The sequence below is a fragment of the Carex rostrata genome, chromosome 25, assembly GCF_964058835.1.
Source record: "Carex rostrata chromosome 25, lpCarRost1.2, whole genome shotgun sequence".
Taxonomy (NCBI): Eukaryota; Viridiplantae; Streptophyta; class Magnoliopsida; order Poales; family Cyperaceae; genus Carex; species Carex rostrata.
In genome coordinates this window covers 8,117,509-8,134,257 of record NC_135942.1, presented here as the reverse complement: position 1 = coordinate 8,134,257, position 16,749 = coordinate 8,117,509, and the positions used below count along the sequence as shown (strand labels likewise).

General features: G+C 35.9%; 1 protein-coding gene across 2 annotated transcripts; it reads right to left on the bottom strand.

Annotated features, from left to right (window-relative positions):
- Positions 1 to 7,642: 7,642 nt before the first annotated feature.
- LOC144543815 (uncharacterized) lies at positions 7,643 to 9,069 on the bottom strand. Of its 2 annotated transcripts, none has more exons than XM_078292225.1 (3): positions 8,917 to 9,069; positions 8,392 to 8,513; positions 7,643 to 8,017 (listed from the first exon to the last, which is right to left on the bottom strand). In XM_078292225.1, the coding sequence occupies exons 1-3, from the start codon at positions 9,030 to 9,032 to the stop codon at positions 7,800 to 7,802; spliced, it is 456 nt and encodes a 151-aa protein (XP_078148351.1). In that variant the 5' UTR covers positions 9,033 to 9,069; the 3' UTR covers positions 7,643 to 7,799. The 2 variants fall into 2 exon arrangements, with proteins under 2 accessions (XP_078148351.1, XP_078148352.1); XM_078292226.1 differs by having other exon boundaries at positions 7,643 to 7,993.
- Between the last annotated feature and the right edge of the window lie 7,680 nt (positions 9,070 to 16,749).

Here is a 16,749-nt window from a genome sequence, read left to right as displayed (position 1 = left end):
TATATGCTGTTGTTAGGTATGATATCACCATATTTGATCTATTGTTCTAACTAATTCCCGTACCAAAATCTGCATTTTAAACCATCAAATAGCATCTATTACATATATATCTATATATCTATATCTATATATATCTATATATCTATATAGATATATATATAGATATATATATCTATATATATAGATATAGATATAGATATATATCTATAGATATAGATATAGATATATAGATATATATATCTATGAGGAGGGTTCAAATGCCTCCATGTTTTTGTGCCTCCATCATGCCTCCATCTCTCTCTATCATTTTCAAAGTTCAATCTATATATATCTATATATCTATATAGATATATATATCTATATATATAGATATATATATAGATATATATATCTATATATATAGATATAGATATATATATCTATAGATATAGATATATATATCTATGAGGAGGGTTCAAATGCCTCCATGTTTTTGTGCCTCCATCATGCCTCCATCTCTCTCTATCATTTTCAAAGTTCAAACAGTCGATCCGAACCGCTCAACCTAACCTCCATACTAAAATATGTTTGGAGACCAAATTTTATATTTTTAGAAAAAATTTTAGATAGGTACAAAAATACTGGTTTTAGATGGTTCAGATTTACTGATTTTGTACCTGTCTAAAAAAATAGTAAAAAGATTCCTAAAAATATAAAATTTGGTCTCCAAACATATTTTAGTATGGAGGTTAGGTTGAGCGGTTCGGATCGACTGTTTGAACTTTGAAAATGATAGAGAGAGATGGAGGCACAAAAACATGGAGGCATTTGAACCCTCCTCTATATCTGATATAGATATATATCTATATATAGATATATATGGCTTGTTGGTTTATAATTAATGTTGTGATATATGTTGTTGTTAGGTATGATATCACCATATTTGATCTACTGTTCTAACTAATTCCCGTACCAAAATCTGGATTTTAAACCATCAAATAGCATCTATTACATTGAATATCTATATAATGTGGTACTGCTGCGCTTTCATTCTTATTTTGCAGGAAACTGGCGAAATCAAGGAAGTTACTGACATTCTGAGACTCTGATGCGGGTAGCATCAGAGTCGATGCGGGTAGCATCAGACCTGAAGCTGGTAGCATCAGACCTGACGCTGGTAGTACCAGACCTGACGCTGGTAGCGTCATGCCCTGACTCTACCACAGACGCGAGGCGCATCAGACGGGTTCCAACGCGGGTCGCATCACTGGTGACGCAACTCGCGTCCAGAGTTTCTAGAGCAGATAGCGAAGCCCAATGAAGCCCAGTAAAGGCCCAAATTTGAAGTATTCGTTTTGGGAAAGATATAAATAGACCACCTTCTGCCACTGGAGAGGGGAGTTCAGAAATTGAAGAATTCAAATCTCAAGGCCTTTGGAGTGTCGTTCAAGAAAGAGGAGGAGCTGAGGAGTGAAGATTGGAAGATTCTTCTTAGATCCAATTCCTCCTTCGGTTTTATCATGATTTCTTCTCTTATCTCTTTCTTTATCATGCTTGAGTAGATTTATCTTGTTTCTAGGGTTGATGTAATCTAAAATTTTGTGTGTATGCATTGAACTTGAATTTGATCTTTTCTTGTGTTTGATTGTCTGAGTATTACTCTTCCATTGCTTGTTTTTTATTGTGTGAATGAATCTTGATGTCTACTGTTGAATGATTCTTGAATCTCTTCTAGTATTTTGACCTTGATATTTATTGCAATTTGATCAAGTATTTGAGGTAGATCTTAGATCTGAAAAGATAGATCAATTGTACCGAGTGGTGAAATTTCCATCTATTGAGAGATAGTGGATGCCTTTAGCAAACTAGACAATTGACTTAGGTTGAACACCTGTAAATGAGAGTTTGAGGTTGTAGATCTAAGAAGGTGAAATTGTAATTCCTTACCAGGTTCATTAAGCCAATAAACGAGAGTTGAGGTTTAGGAAGATTAGGTACGGTCAACAGATCCTTACACAAGTGAATAACTCAAAAATAGATTCAATGTTGCATTCACTCGATGACCACGCGGGTCGCGTCACTAGGGTCGCGTGCGAGAGCACGCGAGTCACGTGAGGTGTTAGTTTGTAATAATCTAGAAGTCAATATTACGATAATTTATCATAAAGCTTTGTTCATGAATTGAATGTTTATTTATATATCATTTTGTTGCCTTGAGTATTATTGAATTTATGGATCATTTCGAGTTCATGACTAAAATTGTGAAACTCCATAATATAAATGATATATACTCTTAAAAAGTCACTGACAAAGGTAATTAGCATGAACACTAATTACCGTGATAAGGTTAGTATGTGGATTAAAAGATGGTTAAGTTTTACAAACCACCTGACACGAGATGTCATTTTAATCACATAGATACATGTTCTAGGAACATGGTATTTGACAGACCCCGAATGAAACATTAAATAGAATTGTGTTTGTATCATTTATGTTTTCATTCAGTGTCAGGTTCTACAGTATGAGGTATTTATCGTTCCCACTGAGAAATATGTATGTGTGATTGTTATCTAACGCTGTCCGTAAAAAACAGTCATAACGATAGCTTTTCCATATGTATAGCTTAGCTGAGAAAGTGATAGTTTACCAAGAATACTATTTGTCCCTTGTATTTTATACGAGCTATAGCATCACTGGGCCCCTTGATAGAGTAAGATTATTTGCTAGCGGTATAATTACAAGAGTAATTATATTTGATAATCTGCTCAAGATCAAGAAAAGATTAAGTTTGCAAGGATGACACACACCTATCTTGAAACTGATCTGATAGCTATTAGACAGAAGAACTAACACAAGTAAATAGTTTACTGGATCGTGGTATTCTACAGTACAGCATCATCTGTGTAATTGGATGGTCATAGTGCAGATATCAGATGCCTCCTATGATTATAGAAGTTAAAACAGTTTTAATTATATTTACCAACATAACACAGATCTTATTGGGTCACACCGTATAGGAGCTAATCGGAGAATCTTGTTGATTAATTATAAATTGATTATAATTAATAATAAGATGATTATAATTAATTATACGTGTTATAATTAAATTATAAATGTCATATAAGATGACAAGCAAAAATAAAGGTTAATTTATTAACGTACACGTTACGTTGTATAAAAGTTACCGAAACAACAACTGCAAGAAATATAATTGTTCAGAATAATTATATGGATATTATCTGAATTTTGACCGAGGGCATTTTGGTCTTTTCACATGTCATCGATCTTATCCACATGACACGTCATCGATCTTATCCACATGACACGTTATCGATCTTATCCATATGACATGTCATTATCCTTATCCATTCAATTGCATACCTTGTAAATAGGCATATGTTGAGGGGTATTTCGGTCTTTTGCGAACCTCCTCAAAAACCTATAAATAGAGGGGTACATGGAGAGAGAAACTTACTAATTCACTTGATACCGAATCGATTCGGTAATCTATTTTCTCTCTTTCTCGGTTTACGGTTGTTACGAGATTCAGAAATAATATATTTGCAAAAGTTGTGGTATTTCTGTTTTGGCTTATTAGTGAATCGGAATAACTGCGGGTCATAAATATTATTATTTTGTCATTGTCTCGGTGAATAGTGTTTTTGTAGAATTCTGTGATTTACGGTATTTCTGGCAAAAGAAATAAACCGCTCTCTAGTTAGACTTGGTGGATAACTGTAACATCCCGAAAAATTGAGTTATTTATTTTATGCATAAAAGCTTTTATTGAAATACTGAAATCAACATTTCTTCTGAAAAAAAAAAGTATATAATTTTAAATAAATATTTCATCTAAAATAACAATTAGTCATTATTTTCAATTATAAATGTGTTTTTCTTAATAATAATCGATTCAATTAGTCGTCTATAATAAATTGTATTTTCTCCGTTAGTTTTCCATATAATTAAATTAAAACGTTTTTTTTAAATAATGATTAAAATGTGAGAAGATGTACAGAAGAGGCGCCTATTAATTGGTGTGCAAACTTTCCATTTTCATAACCGCTCCTTTTTAATAAATTCCCTGCCGTAACCCCTTTGTTTTATCCCAAACCAAATATCTACTTAAATCATTTTATTTCTCTGCCACGCCTCTCTCTTTCTCTCACCCTAAAAGAAAAAGAAAAAGAAAGGAAAAATAGAAAGAAATAGAGGGAACTTATCATGACAATTATTTTGATATTCAATTTCAATATCCGATTCGAATTCTGACTACGCCGCCATGATTCTAATATGTCGTTGCAAACCGATATGAAATTATGAATATCTCGCTATCAGGTAACCGGACTTCTCTATAATCTGTGTTTTCGTTTTGTATGGTTGATTTGAATATTGGTATTGCATATTGAATTATGATGGCATATTTAACGGGATAGCGGGTCTGAGGTTGGAATTTGATATGTGATTGTAGCCTCTCACTGTTGGATGGATTTCCCAGTGGGTTGGTGGCCTTCCAATGTTGGATGGATTTTCCATTGGATTGGCGGATTAAAGGAATTGTGTTATGAGAATGTGGGAATCGCCTGTGACAGGGATTACACGTGTGTGAATATGATGTGACTTGTTTTATGGATAACCTAGACCGACGTGCTATTGCTGGTTAAATATGCGTGCATAATTTGATGTGAATTTGTGTGGATTAATCCAGCCTATTGGAATAGTTGTTAAATTAAGCCAATTGTAGAGAAGCGCGTCGTTAAATAACCGGTTACTGAGCTTTGTTGCTGACTCCGTTTTGTTGTTTTCTTTTCATTTCTGTTGGCGACGTAGGTTGACGGGCCAAGGAAAGATGTGAAGATGCTTATATAATCACGCTCTGGATGGTAAAAATCTGGGGTGTGACAATAACCGATAGAGGTATCATACATTTGATACTCCGAGGCAACCATTCCTGATCGTTCTTCTCGCTCGGTCTGTTTTCCAATTAGAATTTGGAATCAAGGTATAAATATGTTATATTAATCTATTTAATTGGTAAGTAGATTAAAATTTTAGAAATCAATTATGCAGTAGATCTGTAAAAGGATTAAATTGGGTTTTGATGCCAAACGAATACTGAAGGTGGACCGCCTTCGAAAGTTTCCTGACATATCCCGTTTAATCCTTGGCTTAAGTTAGAAGTAAAATTTTTGTTTTATGTTCTTTCCGCATCTTAAGCAAATAAATGGGTTTGAACAGTCAAAACCCCAACAGACTTAATCAATGGATTTGAACCGTCAAAATCCAACATTGTTGGCTAGAAGGTTCAGATAACCCGTGAGTCTGTTGTTGTGTCGAGGGTCCTGCTGATTAGGAGATTTTGTGTAACCCCTTAGTCTGTCATGGTGTTGAAATGTCAGAATTGAGTGGCATGAGTGGTTTGATTAAGAAGTTGAATAATTATAATTATAGAGACTGGCGTACGTGTATTAAGTCATATCTGCAAGGGCAAGATCTGTGGGAGATTGTCGGTGGCGATGAGATCGAACCGCCACCGAATTCGATCCGAGCTTATAAGAAGTGGAAGGTGAAGGCGGGCCGAGCGTTATTTGTGCTGAAGACTACGGTGGAGAAGAGCCTACTATCTCACATTGAAGATGTGGAGACACCAAAAGAGGCATGGGATGTTTTTGCCGCGTTGTTTTCAAGGAAGAACACAAGTCGGCTGCAACTGCTCGAGAGGGAGCTGATGAATATCTCCCAAGGTGATAAGACTGTAAGTGAGTATTTTCTTAAAGTAAAAAATTTATGTAGGGAGATTGAGCAGTTAGACACCAATGCAAAAATTGGCGAGGATAGAATGCGGCGGATAATCCTGAATGGCATGAAGCCGGAGTACAGCGCCTTCATCACGGCAATTCAAGGATGGGCGACACAACTAACCGTGTTGGAACTAGAGAATTTGTTGGCCAGTCAGGAAGCTCTTGCCAAGCAGCTGGCAGGTTTAACAATAAAGCACCAAGGTGACAAGACTGTAAGTGAGTGTTCTCTGAAAGTAAAGAATTTGTGTAGGGAGATTGAGCAACTAGATACCAATGCAAAAATTGGCGAGGATAGAATGCGGCGAATAATCCTGAATGGCATCAGGCCGGAGTACAACGCCTTCATTATGACAATTCAAGGATGGGCGATACAACCAACCCTGTTGGAACTGGAGAATTTGTTGGCCAGTCAGGAAGCTCTTGCCGAGCAACTAGCAGGTTTGACGGTGAAGCATGAAGAGAAGAAGGCCCTCTATAGTGGTCGACGTGGAGAGTCGAGCAGGGACCGGTATCGACGACAACCTGAGATAGAGAATTCTCATCATGAACGATGCAAGAGGTGCTTATGTTCAAGGGGAGCTCCTAGAGGCGAAGAGGGCAAAGGAGCCTAAAGTGGTGAATACCAGAGTAGAAGAGTGAAGTGCTACAATTGCGAACGACGAGGACACTATGCGAGAGAGTGCCGCTTTAGAAAGAATGAACGAAGCTTCGTGGTGACCACGAAGGAGAAGGCACCGGAGCAGGTCCTATGTAAAGAAGAGTGGATGCAGTAGCGGCTGTTGCGATACAGTCGGTGACCGACATAGAGGACGTCGAAGAGGCTGATGAGCCTAAGGATGAGGAGATCGACTTTGAGTCATGGTTCTTTGAAGAACCAGTTGAAGAACCGGTCGAGAAGGAGACCGGAGTTGTGAGGTGCACGGTAGCTGATGAGGAGAAGTCATAAGAGAGCACTGACTTGGAGGCCATCACCAAAGAGGATGATGATGACGAGATGATACAGAGTGTCTCTGTTGCGAAGAAGACTGCAGGACGAGAGTTTGTGCAAGAAGATACAACTTGTCTAATGATCCATCAAGAGAAGAAAATTCGACGATTTGTTCGAAGGCAACGCAAGAAGAAGATTCTAGAAACTTCCTTGGTGAGGATGACAATTCTGAAAGATCGACCACAAATGTCTGAGCAACTTCAAGTTTAGAAAATTAAAAGGAGCAAGAAATATGATGATCTAAATAAACGCATAATACCGAAGATCAAGACATTATCAAGTCGGTGCTGAGAATGAGTGTTGAAGTATCAGCACCGAAAGGCCCAAGCCCAAATTTACTTTCTAGATTATTTATGAAATTACTCAATCAACTTATATTGGCGGTAATAAAAAAATACTACAATATTCTAATGTAGTATCATGAAAACTCTAGATGAATCAAAACGATATTAGCAAAAGTTGGTAGAATAATGTAGAACTTGTCAACCGACTTAGAAGTTGTATATACTCTCCATTAAGTAAAATAAATCAAGCATTGTATGTACTCTCCATTGTATGTAGGTGTCCGTGAGTGAGTGAGTGAGAGTGAGAGGGTGAGAAATAAATCAAGCATTGTATGTACTCTCCATTAAGTAAAATAAATTAGTTATATATACTCCTCTCTTCTACTATTCAAGTTAATATTCAACCGTCTTTAATTATGATCAATTAAACACTGCGTTCCTTGGAGAAAAAGCTCGGCATATCTATATATCTTTGCAAAAAAATGAGAAAAATAGATAGTAAAGTCAGCTGAAAGGTTTGTTCTAAAATTTACAATACGACAATACACATTGTTCTCCTATTTTGAGCAAAAAAGAAGGGACTGTTTCTACTACTATACAACCCAAGTTATTGGAAACTTGTTTACAATCTAAAAGCTATCATCGTACCTTTGGGAACAAGTACTATGTTATTCACATTTATTCTACATTTCCGTGACCCAAGGTCAAATTTGTGTCAACAAACTGTGAGATGAAAAAAATGAAAATCTAAGTAGAAGCATCTGTGAGACAAATTCCAGAGTCGCCAAGCAAATTTTGGGTACAGTTTTTGGTACTGTTCTGTTGGTCTAGTGGCAGTTCTATCAGTGGCATTTCTATATTTTGCTCCTCTATTTGCCTTTGCTTTCCATGTATGAATTCTTCAAATCTCTTCTTGTCTGCCTCGAATGAAGCATCTAGGTCTGTGGCTGTCATCTCAAAATTAGCTGACAGAATATATCAGAAATTATTTCTGCTATAGTTTATCCCAGAAATTTATTTTGCTGTCAGTTGTGATCATGTATCTTCTGAAAGAAGAAAAGGATTGCAAATGGAGTGCCAGTATATCATGGTATCTAACTTGACTATTTTGGTACCAGTAAGTTTTTTTCAAGTGCTTGTTTTGTTTATTTAGGCGCCGACCCACCAGACCCAAAAGGCATATTGTATGAATATCTGGTATGGTTGTGGTATGACCCACCTGACCCAACAGTACTAGAAATGCAAGTTATTGCGTTAAAATCGACTGTTATCGTTATATCTTTCGTTGCAATTAATAAAAGAACATCTTATGTTGGATTTTACAGAGAAGAGCACAAACCATCAGGTCGGTCATGAGGCCATTGAAAGAGCATCCAATCCCACTTCTCAAAATCGTACCTTGGTCTCTTGTATGTCACAAAGGGCTCACCAATTGTTGGTACAAAGAAATTCGGATGACACCTGATTAAGAAATTAACACACTTCATCAATTAATTAATTGCAAATGGGAAGGAAGCAGGATCGAGGACTAAGGCTTAATTATCGAGGCGAGGATAAACCCACAAAAATGATAGAGAATTCAGTTTTACCAAGTTTGGCCGCCAATTAGAAATATTAGTTAGTAAACCCAAAAATTAATGGTGATATGTTAAAAACCATCTAGCTCTGGTTCTGTTTCAAGTTCAGCAAGGGTGGAAATTTATATTGAAAATTGAAAACAAACTTGGACGTATAACCAAGAACACTTTAATGTGTATATTTTATAGCCTAACAGACGAGAAAGAATCTACTTTGGTGAAATTAATAAATATAAGCAGCAAATTTCATCACGAAGGAGAAGAGCTCCACTCATACTCATACTCACTTGTCCGAGTGGGAGTCGGCCACCACCAGAGCAGTCTTCGATCTCTTCCCAGTAATGGGCTCCTCCATTTCTGACCCCAGTCTGAACCTCGCTCTGCTCTCTCTCTTCCTTTCCATGTTCTTCCTTTCTTTCTTTCTTGGTCTCTGATTTTTCAATTTGTTAAGCTACAGCCGTTGGAAGAGGGAGAGTATTTTAGATGCAGGGTCCGGTCTGAACTCTGATTTTTCAGTTAGAGACGGTTAGCGAGGTGGTTTATTTGTTAGGCTACTGTCCTGGGGAAGGAATGCAATACCTGACTGACCGAGTAGAATGAGATCTGAGTCGTCTTTTCGTTTTAACCTGGCACGAATCTCAAAACGGACCCTCTGTAGTCTGTATCTGTATAACTATGTTGCATGGATACGGGTACGGGTATCGTGTCGGACATGACACGGGTACGGCGATACGGTAATTTTAAAAAATCTAGGATACGACACGTTTATTATATATATTATTTTTTATTAATTTATATATTGTATTTAGATAATTATAACTTAAATTAAATTTGTTAAGAAAATAAAGACTTTATGATATAAGTATATTAAATATTATACTTACTGAGATATAACACACAAGATAGTTTGGTGTAGTGGTTAAAGGTTTTGACTCTCAAATCAAATGTCCAAGGTTCAAATCCCACCACCAGCACAAAAAAGAGTTGATTTCTGCGGTCCACAGACGTGGTCCACAGGTGCGGGTGGGTGTCCACGGGCTCGGTCCACAGGCTCGGGCGCGGCTCACGGTACACAGACGCGTATCCAGCCGTGTCCCGTCCATATCGGACGTTTCGGGCCGTATCGACAGGGGTCAACCAGGTGTCGGAGACTGTATCAGACGGGTAGAGACACGCCAGCTCATCCGACACGCTAGCTGGCGTGTCTGACACGTATCGTACGCGTGTCAGAGGCGTGTCGGTGTCGGATACGTATTGGACACGGGTACGATGACTTCCTTGGAGTGTCAGGATAACATAGCTGTATAGTGTATAGGCACGCACCGAATTTCAATCACTCAATCAGTCAGGTACCTGGACAGATACGGTTCCCATAGTCTCAACTCTCAAATCAATCTATGATTCAAAGAAGGCCCAAGGATCACATTGATAGGACGAACACAAATCCTTGAATATTAATTTCCTTGCCAATCAGACTTTCTAATTCTTTTTGTGTCTTATATCAAGTAAATGAACCAGAAACTCACATATATACTATTTAAATTTAACAAAGAATATTTTCTATTTTAAGTCAAAGTTGCTTTTAAGTTCGCTGTTTTGATATGGTAAAAAAAATAGTACTGAGACACTGGATACAGGTGTTCTCAGTTCAAATCCTTGAATATTAATTTCCTTGCCAATTAGACTTTCTAATTTTTTTTGTGCCTTATATCAAGTCAATGAACCAGAAACTCACATATATACTATTTAATTTTAGAGTAATTATTTCATCCCCCATTCTAGTCCCCTAACAGTCCCCCTGGCCATTAACTACTTATGGTAACTATTTCTCTCATTTTAGTTAGTTTTTCTAACTGTTTTGACCCCTCTTTCTCTCCGATCAACAAAAAAAAAATTTACGCTCTTCACGGCCTTCACAACCTCCGCCTCTTCTCTTTCTCGGCGTGGTGCACCGTTGAGATCTGGCGAGGAGAGCGTGGTGCACCGTCGAGATCTAGCGAGGAGAGCATGGTGCATCGTCGAGATCTGGTGGGGAGAGTGTGGTGCGCCATTGAAGGGGGTCCATGCTAGCCCAGCGAAGGTTGTCAGAGTGCAAGATATGAATACTTCGTTAGTTAGATATGAATACTTTATTAGTTGGATATGCATACTTTATGTTGTTAGATATAAATACTTCATATCTACATTAATTAGTTATAAATACTTTATTATTTGTTAGATATGAATATTTTATACCTTCAATATGAATAGTATTAATGTCAGGTGTGAATACTTACTATAAAAAAAGATTCTAAGTGAATTGAAGAGGTATTGAAAGATATGTCCCAGAAGAGGTGTCTAATTTTGAATTGTATAAATTATTTCTTATATGTATGAATACTTCATTAATTAGATATGAATACTTCATGTTGTCAACATATGAGTACTTCATTTATTAGATATATATACTTTGTTAAACTAAGGGGCACCTTTAATTGCTCAAAAACTGAAATTAAATCGCAATTGAAAGTAAAGAAAAGAGTTTAGAGAAATTTGACACACGGGATGTTAACGGAGTTCGGCAAAACAAAGGCCTACGTCTCCGGGGCTTCGCAACCTTGAGTGGTGCGCCTTTCTATTACCCAATACGAAAGGATTACAACTTGTGAACCGTTGAGCCCTTACACACCAAGCGGGAAGTCAAAAGGCCAACTCAAAGAGATGAGAACAAGGCCTCTTAGTTCAAGCTACTCAAGAGAAACACTCAATAGATCACTCTAACCTAATCTAAGTTAAGATTAGTGAAGTGGGTTTGAGGTTGTTTGAGGGATTTTGAAGTTTTAAGCTCTCACAACAATGGAGTAGACTAAGCTCTCAGAAAATTGCTTTTGAATTAATTAGGGTCAGCTAGGATTGAGTGGGGAAGAAACCCCACTGCTCTATTTATAGAGACAGCTCAAAACTGAGCAAATTGAGCTAAAACGTTACAACGTTTTAGCTTATAATGCGATTTTAGGTTTACACTTTTCTGACAGCTCAGCTAACTTACCCAAAACGTTACAACGTTTATAAAACGTTACATAACGTTTATAAAACGTTACATAACGTTTATAAAACGTTACATAACGTTTATAAAACGTTACATAACGTTTATAAAACGTTACATAACGTTTATAAAACGTTACATAACGTTTATAAAACGTTACATAACGTTTATAAAACGTTACATAACGTTTATAAAACGTTACATAACGTTTATAAAACGTTACATAACGTTTATAAAACGTTACATAACGTTTATAAAACGTTACATAACGTTTATAAAACGTTACATAACGTTTATAAAACGTTACATAACGTTTATAAAACGTTACATAACGTTTATAAAACGTTACATAACGTTTTGCTCTGTAAAATCTTGATCAAAAACAGAAATTGTTTGAAGCTCAGATTTAATTAAAACGTTACAACGTTTTTAGAAAACGTTACAACGTTTTTAGAAAACGTTACAACGTTTTAAATTTGACTTTAACATTGATACAGACAATCCTAAAACGTTATAACGTTTTAGGTTAATTTCCTTACCATTCCTAAAACGTTATAACGTTTTATGAAAACTTTATAACGTTTTAGGTTATTTATGAGTTTGATCAACCTTTTACTTCAGCGTTTTTGACAGATTTAAAATGTTACAACGTTTTATAAACGTTGCAAACGTTTTACTTCTGTAAAAACAGCCTCAAACTTACTTTACCAAGCTTCTGATTTTACAATTTATATTCTTGATAAAGGTCTTCATGATTTCTTCTGTCCAAACATATTACATTGATATTCCAACTCTTCTTGAACCTACATAATCTTAAAATAGAAGAAATCATAAAATTCAATAATTGTATATTTTTGCAAATTAGTCAAATAGACGAAAATGATTATTGTACGAACAACATACTTCATTATTTAGATATGAATATTTCATTAGTTTGATATGAATACTTCATTGGATAAATTCGCTGCAGTGGTCCCCAATCTTGGCAAATGTTGCTTTCAGACGGTTGCGGTCCCCAATTCAGGCTGTCAGACGTCATTAGTGGTCCCCCTGGTCGTTACTGGTCCCCAAAATTAATGGTCCCCCAACAATTTGTGTTTACATTTGACCAATATTATGGATAATAAGTAAGACTACTTAAGTCCATAGGTATGAATACTATGTTTGTCAACGATGAAAAATCGCGTTAGCCCTACAGGTTGCCGGTAGTTATCTGATGTCCAAGTCAGTTAGTGGTCCCTTGTCGCACGTTTTTTGTCTTTTAGCGCGGGGGACGTTTAGGGAACTGATATGGGGGTACTGTTAGTCGATCCCTTAATTTTAACAGAGAATATTTTCTATTTTAAGTCAAAGTTGCTTTTAAGTTCGCTGTTTTGATATGGTAAAAAAAAGAGTACTGGGTACAGGCGTTCTCAGTTCAAATTTGAAATTTTAGATATTTAGATCTCACTTGTAGCTATAACATTTCTATATAATCTCAGACCCATCCACTATTATTTCTATAAATAGTACTTAGCACCACAAAATAGTTCTCACCACAAAGTCAGACCCGCCACTATCTCTCTCTCTCTCTCTCTCTCTCTTTAACTTGATAGCGGCTACCAAGATTGAATATGATCTCTCTCGTTCTCTCTATATGTGGAGGTGGTAGATATAATGGTTCCGTGATGATATGCCTCCTGCTCGAGCTTGTATGAGGAGATGGAAGTTAAGCAGGAAGCAAATTATCATGGATTATTATATCCATCAAGTCAAGGCATAACAAACCTAAAGAAACAGTGTTAATTAAATTGAATTTTAATTTGTCAATGAAATGTGTGTTGTGTTTAATTAGGTCATGTTTGGAATAATCAAATACATATTCACTTTAATTTTTTAAATATATTTAGCAGGTTATACTGAAAAAAATAAGGAATCCTTTGTTTTTCTGAAGTAGTGCGTTATGTTGATTATGTAAAATCTCACTTGCTTATTACTCTATTTTAATTACAGAGAGGACCTCAAGCGCTTGAAGGTGTGTTTGGAATTCTCTAACTCATCCTTTTTCATTACTTGTTATATTTATTTGACATTTTCAAGTTCATCGTTTTTGTTTCTTTCTCATGTAGGGAATAGGAGAGGGGAAATCAAGCAGGATACTTCAGCTCTGAGATAATAATCCAGAGCCTTTTAAAGATGTAAGAAAATATTAAATTAATTTTTTTTAATAGGATGATTGTGTTCTAAAAAGAAACATATTATCTCAAATATTACTCGGAACACTCTATTTTCAGAAAAATTACCTTTCTTAACCCTCCTTTTTGGAAGAGACTCTAAAGGGGTAGCTTGGGTATAACATCTGAGAAAAAAAATATGGTCTATTTTTCCTACCATTAGGCTATAAAGGACTTTTCCTCACATTCTGCAATCGTTTAACAGAAATGAACCTTTTACCTATTTTTCTGTGATTTTTGCTACATGTAACAAGTTTACACTACTAGAATTTTCAGTAATGGCAACGGTAGGATTGGACTTGTTGCAACGGCTTACCCTTGCTATAGGCCTCAAAAACGTCATTTGCAAGAGCTACGCTTGCAATAACTACCGTTGCTTTAAACCTCCATGCAAATACTTAATTTTTAACTTTTTGCAAGTGCTTACGCTTGCTAAAATATTTCCCTAGACTTTCTGCAAGGGCAGCCGTTGCAAAAAGGCACGCTTGCAAAAACTGTCCCACGTGGGCAACTGAGTATTAGCAAGCATACGTATCGTAGGCCCCTACTTAGTATTTGCAAGGATGTCCCTCATGGGTCCCACCTAGTTATTAGCAAGGATATCATTTGTGGGTCCCACTTATTATTTGCAACGATGTCATGCATGGGTTCCACTAGATTATTAGCAAGGTTAACAAACGTGGACCCCACCTGACTATTTGCAAAGACATCATTAATACTTTTTGCATGCTCTAATTCTATAATCTTCCCTCATTGTACCAATCTAGTATACCCAAAATACATCAACCACCCATTAACAATTTTTACAAAATAAATTACAGTCAAGAAATTAGTTGCATAATTGTGAAATTTGTCATTAGCACCAATCATCAGAAGCAGCATTTAAGAATGTTCAAGATAGTCTTCGCAATCAGATACCTAATGAAATAAACAATCAAAATATTTAATAAGTGCTAAAAGTGACATCACTGATATATAATAAGTGCTAAACTTTTAGAATTGGATTCTAAGTGCTAAAAGTGACATCACTGATATATATTGTTTATAAGATAAAATTTTCAATTGAACCTTATTAAATGAACAAAGACAACATATTTTCTTCTTTTACCTTCTATCGTGAACAGAAGCAAGCATTTGATTGTCATGGTTCAATGAATCATCATGGCAACTTCATTTCCTTCTTTTGTAGCACTTTCCATATAAATCACATAAACCTTGTGTTTCAAGAAAAATAATGAATGTTAATTAAGTAGAGAAATGATAAAGATTTCTGAGTAATTCTGAATACAAAAAGTTTAATCCTAAAATAATTAAAATGGCCTAGATCAGAAACTCTTGGGGCTATGCGCTACTGGAGCTAAAGCAAAAGGTTCAACCAAGAGTTTATGTTTGGTTAGTGTTCAATTCAAATGCTAACCAACAATGCTAAACTTCAATTTAAAAGATAGTTATTGCCTTATTGACATAATTAAAATTGGTTTCAAAGATAAATGATGGATTGTTGACATAGTGAATATAAAATGCACTAACCTTGTGTTTTATGAAGCTGTAGTTCAGCAGGTCAGAACCCCTCTTTAGTCGCGTGAGATTCCTACAGCAACAGTCTAAATTCATGTCTCTAAAATTTAACATTATTTATCTTATTCCCTTTGAACTATTTTCTGGTAATGAATATTATGTACTTGGTAATGAATATACTAAAGAAAATAAATAATTAAAGTGAGTTAATAATTGTTGTCTCTTCAATAAGCAGTATCAGATCAGACTTTTTTTTTCCCTTATCCAAATAAAAATTTACACATTATGAAACATAGAGATCCTTAATCTAAAATAATTTATCACTATGTTACACCATACAAAATTTACCAGAAAATTTTGAAACTCACTCAATTGTGCCAGATGATTTGTTAGTATAGACATTAAATAGCTGATCAATCTTTTCGAATTCCTTTGATGCAGCTTTAGTTGAAGCTGTCCAATAACAAAAGATGTATAGTAAAATATTCAATATCCAAATCAAATGAGTAATTTTGAAGTCAGTTCTCCAATTTTCCTTAAATTAAATGGATATATCATATAGGTGCATGACAAAGATTATTTATCAAACTATTTTTGGTTGGATGCTAAAACCTGTCATATAATTGCATTAACTAGTATATTGTACTTCTCAATTTCATTAACTACACTCAATTTAAAACCTAGTTTCAAGCACATACCTCATCGTACTTAAAAAGTACTTTTAAACAAAGAACTAAAGCATATACATCCAAGTTCCTCCAAATGCAGTGCTTTTTGTGAGAAGGCACCATTGTTGCACAACCACAGCCTTTTTGTGAGGAGGCGCGAGAGAACTATATGGTTAGGTGGCAAAGACGGAGAAACCCTAGATCGGGTTGTGACTTGTAAGCGGCGACGTCGGCGTCAGCCTATGAAGAAGACACTGATCTAGATTACTCTCCTGTGCTTGGATTGGGATCTACGAGGTCGATTTTGATTTGGGTGTAGGTTCGACGAGCTGAGGGAGGGGGGATTGGGGTGGAAACAAAAAAAAATGAAAGAACAAGGCGGCTGGGAGAGAAGATAAGGTTTAGGGTTCTTTTGTCTGGGTCTGATTTACCGTAAGTAACTCGAATTTTGAGTTTAGATTTGTACTGTCCGATCAGAATCCGGTCCAAGGTGAATGAACAGATGTCTTTAATATTCGTGCCAGAAAATATCGAATGGATCGGATCTAAACTCACAATTTGAGTTACTTTTTGGGATCCGAATTGCTAAGGAGTAAGGAGTCAAAGTGGGAGGGAAATGAAAATTTTGTCTGGGAGGGAAAAATGATAAGGAAAATATAAGAGGGAAGATATCAAAATTTTGGAGAGAATTCAATT